This window comes from Trachymyrmex septentrionalis, unplaced genomic scaffold, assembly GCF_001594115.1.
Source record: "Trachymyrmex septentrionalis isolate Tsep2-gDNA-1 unplaced genomic scaffold, Tsep1.0 scaffold9, whole genome shotgun sequence".
NCBI lineage: Eukaryota > Metazoa > Arthropoda > Insecta > Hymenoptera > Formicidae > Trachymyrmex > Trachymyrmex septentrionalis.
This window is the reverse complement of record NW_017306091.1, coordinates 325,062-328,905: the sequence shown is the minus strand read 5'-3', so window position 1 is coordinate 328,905 and position 3,844 is coordinate 325,062. Positions and strand designations below refer to the sequence as shown.

Here is a 3,844-nt window from a genome sequence, read left to right as displayed (position 1 = left end):
ATACAATATTAAATTAACAAATTAAATAAATAACAAATATAATAAAAATTTAAAAAAACCCATCAGTGATCCCACCATCACTGATGGTTTTTTTAAATTTTCATTGTATTTGTTATTTATTTTGTTAATTTAATATTGTATTTCTGCGTTTTAACACTAAAGAAGACTTTGTAAGCCGAAACGTTTGTGTAGAATATTACTTAGTATTTATATTCTTATGTTAATTATATTAATTTAAAGTTATTCTAATTGCTCGAAATAAGCCACGACATTGTTTAATTTTCTACAAATATTTTTAAAAAAGGAGATTCTAAGAGGAGGCCATGGGCCTCTCTCCACGAATCCATCAGTTCAGTGCCCTGGTAGAATTTTGAATATCTGTTAACGGAGAAATCTTACGAGTTCTATAGAATTTTCGAAAATGAGAGATCGTGACAAATCGAGTTAAGTAAATATTTACAAGTCAATGAAATTCTTCTTGCGCGTTTCGTTGGCCGCTCTTCGCCTTTTGATCGATGAAAGTGTCACGCCGTCAACGATTTGTGAATGCGTATAATAGCGCATTATAATGCATATTTATTGTAGTGCCTTGATCTATCTCTTCGATTGCTCGCATCTGTCGAATCCGGTCACTAAATGATAACCGCTGTAAATAATGGCAAAGGACTTCGAGGCGAAATTGCCGCGGGGAGACATTCTCCCGTCCCGTTCCACTTACGCGGGCATTAAGAGACAATCGTGATTATGTACGCGAAGCTGCATCCCGCGCGAGCATTCTTCCCTCTCCAGTACGTTAAAAATCTCACGCTCGTTCGTTCCGCTGAAATAGCGGCAGTCTGATTGCCGACTCTCTTGACCGAGAATGTCGTCATTAAAATTTGCTGCGAGAAATTTCGTCGCTAACAAAGTCTCATTGAGATATGTAATAACGGTTAAAGATGACCGAGCAAATTTGATAAAGCTGTTATAGATAAATAGTGACAATTTCGAATAGACTGATGAGAATAAATGATGAGAAAAAATTTTTATGCAAATTTATATATATCAGATATACATATCTGATCCTGTCGCAAACTGCGAAATTTATTTCGATCTTCAGTCATAAAGAGAACTCTCGTATAATATTATAGATATCTTTCGTGTTATGTGTCAGATACTTTAAAGTTATCTTACTTTTTTAGAATCATGACGAGACTCGCAATCCTCCTCGTTCTCGCGATCGACCTGGCGAATAGCCAGCTCAACTACGAGGGAAATCCGTTTACTGAGTACACCGAATACATCGCGGAGGAAAGCAATCTTTCCGAGAGAGCAGCTAAGAAAAATGATGTTTCAATCAACCTCCCTAACCCCGAAGTATCGTCTCATTCTCAGAAGATGTATCCAATCGTAGAATCCGAAAGCGATGGGCGTTCGCAGCAATCGGTGGAAACCAATAATCTTCTCAAATCACAGATTTCGTCTTCGGTTCAAACCTTTCAATCAGATGCGTCTGCTCGACAGTTTCAAGATTCTTCTGGAAACACACCGGTCAGCCAGGCGGAGGTCGCGCTGAACACATTCTTAAACTCCAAGACACCCGAGGAATCTCGCTTATCTCTCGATCATTATCTTCGCAGTCAACAGTCGCCGGAGGTCCAATCGCGATCTTCGGATGCGATCATCAATCAGGAGTCATCGAAGTCAATTGAGCCCCTCAATCCTCAATCAATTTCCCATATCGAGCAACAACAGTTGCTAGTCCCTCAAGTAAACCAGCAACAAGTGCAGCAGACGTCACAAGTAGACCAAGTCCAGTTGGTGCCGCAACTAGTGCCACAGGTCGATCAGCGGGAACAACTGTTGCCGTCCGCTGGCCAGACTTACGGCTATATGGGACAACCAGCCGTAGTACAGGCGGTACAGCCTATAATCAGGGCACCAGCTGGAGTTGTCCTGGCACAGAAAATGATGCAACCAGTGCCACTCGTACCCGCTTTCCATACCAGGAACGATATGATAACGCCGGCAATGTGGCGAGAGAGAATGAGGAGGCTACGCGGGAAACCCTTTTCCTTCGCGCAATCTAGAATAGGACCGGCATTGTATCAAGGACCAATCGCAGGTGAGGAAACGTATCTTAAAGAGAAAAGACGGACGGGCCGTTTCGATAAGAGGCAAGTAGTCTTAGTTGCGAGAGAATAATACTTTTTTGCGAATTGTGATTCAACAAAGAAGAAACTTTTTGTTCTCGTTGGATGATTTACATGTTTATCGAGTATTTCCATCCATTATTTATATCTTTTTTTCTAAAAGAGAATGATTCTTTGTTCACACTAAAGTTTCATTATTACTCAATTTATTCTGTTTTATTTATTCATGTCTGAAAATATTTATCTCAAATGCGTAAACATTGATTTGAGAAGTGTGACCTTTTACTTGATATTACAAGAATAGTGTTATGTCTTACGTCACGTTGCACATTTTTAATAGATTTATGCAGAAAGAAAGGATGAATAAGCACTTTTCACTATAATATATCATCTTTTTTTTTTTAAACTGATTATACATTCGCGGATTCCTGAATAAAATTTACATGATAATACTGCATTTATACATAAATATAATTCAACCTCACATATCCTCGATTATCATTATTCAGTTATCGGAAAAAAAAAATCAATATTCTTATGCATATCTCTCGATTTATCATTATTCAGTCATATCATAATTCAGTTATCGGAAAAAAAATCAATATTCTTTTATGCATATTAGAATGACCAACTAATTGATAACTTTTTCTTTCGATAGTGACGAATAGCGTACTTCTTTCAAACGGATGCGTAGATAGAATACACTTGCCGCGAATAAATTGTACAATTTTTTTCTCCATAATGTTAATCATCTTCTGGACGTCTCAGTTCCGTTCAAGACCAAGGCACCGATGGAAGTGATCTACACGAAACCACCGGGTCTTCATCGAGGGCCGCCTATTCTCAGCAACCCACCGGTTCCCTATGAAGACGCGAGCGCCTGGTTTCCGGACTCCGATCAACCGCCTCCCCACAAGGACGTCTATTATTCGCAGTTGTACGCACAATCTTACGATCCTCACTATTACAACTACATCGCCGCGACCGGTAAGATCCGGCCGTATTTATACGGGAAGTTAGGCAAACATCAAGAGGAACAGGAGGACGGTATCTGGACGGAGCTATATCGCGGTTTCAAGAAGCATGGTCTGAGAAATATCATGACGCCAACTTTCCTGTTGGGCATGACGCTACCAGTGGTGACTCTGATGCTCTCCGCCCTCGTGCAGAAGCGATCCCTCGCGCGATCCGACAATGCGAGGGAGTTAGACCAGGAAGACGCTTTGCGAGAATACCTCGAGAGATTGCAGAGGGCGATTAAGTGTTACGGTAGGAATTCCCGAGACGAGGAACTAGACGAATGCTAGAATCAAGGATGTGTCTACCTGTTATGAGTATCGAGAGATATACGCGCAAAATGTAGTCCAGTTAGCGTTGACAGCTGCATTTAATTATTCAGACAATAACAGATGTAAAAATTTTTAGTGTAAAAGTTTTTAGCACTCAAACTACTTTAATATTCAAACGATTTAAACATTGATATATTAGAATATTGGAATATCAGCTCGCATTTTATTGAACGAGACTGATGTCCATTTCTACTTCCAATGTAGATTAACTTTAATCTCGGTTTAATTTATTCTTCGTTCTTTTCTAATTCTTAGAATTAGAAAAAGATGAAAAGTAAGTTAAACTAAGAGATTAAAAAAGTTAATCTACATTAATAGAAAAGGGATATCAAATATGATTGTTTGATTCTGGGATTCGTTTAT

The 3,844-nt window shown here is 39.2% G+C and overlaps 1 protein-coding gene across 6 annotated transcripts in view; it reads left to right on the top strand.

Annotated features, from left to right (window-relative positions):
* Positions 1-3,634, top strand: part of LOC108755755 — a 15,647-nt gene extending 12,013 nt beyond the window's left edge. For 5 of the 6 annotated variants that reach the window (XM_018498978.1, XM_018498983.1, XM_018498982.1 and 2 more), the window contains exons 2-3: positions 1,182-2,104; positions 2,901-3,634. In XM_018498978.1, the coding sequence (XP_018354480.1) occupies positions 1,182-2,104; positions 2,901-3,439 (1,462 nt within the window). In that variant the 3' untranslated portion in view covers positions 3,440-3,634. Of the gene's footprint in view, positions 1-571; positions 789-1,181; positions 2,105-2,900 lie in introns of those variants that run through there. The other variant, XM_018498977.1, reaches the window with a different exon arrangement.
* The last annotated feature ends 210 nt before the right edge of the window (positions 3,635-3,844 follow it).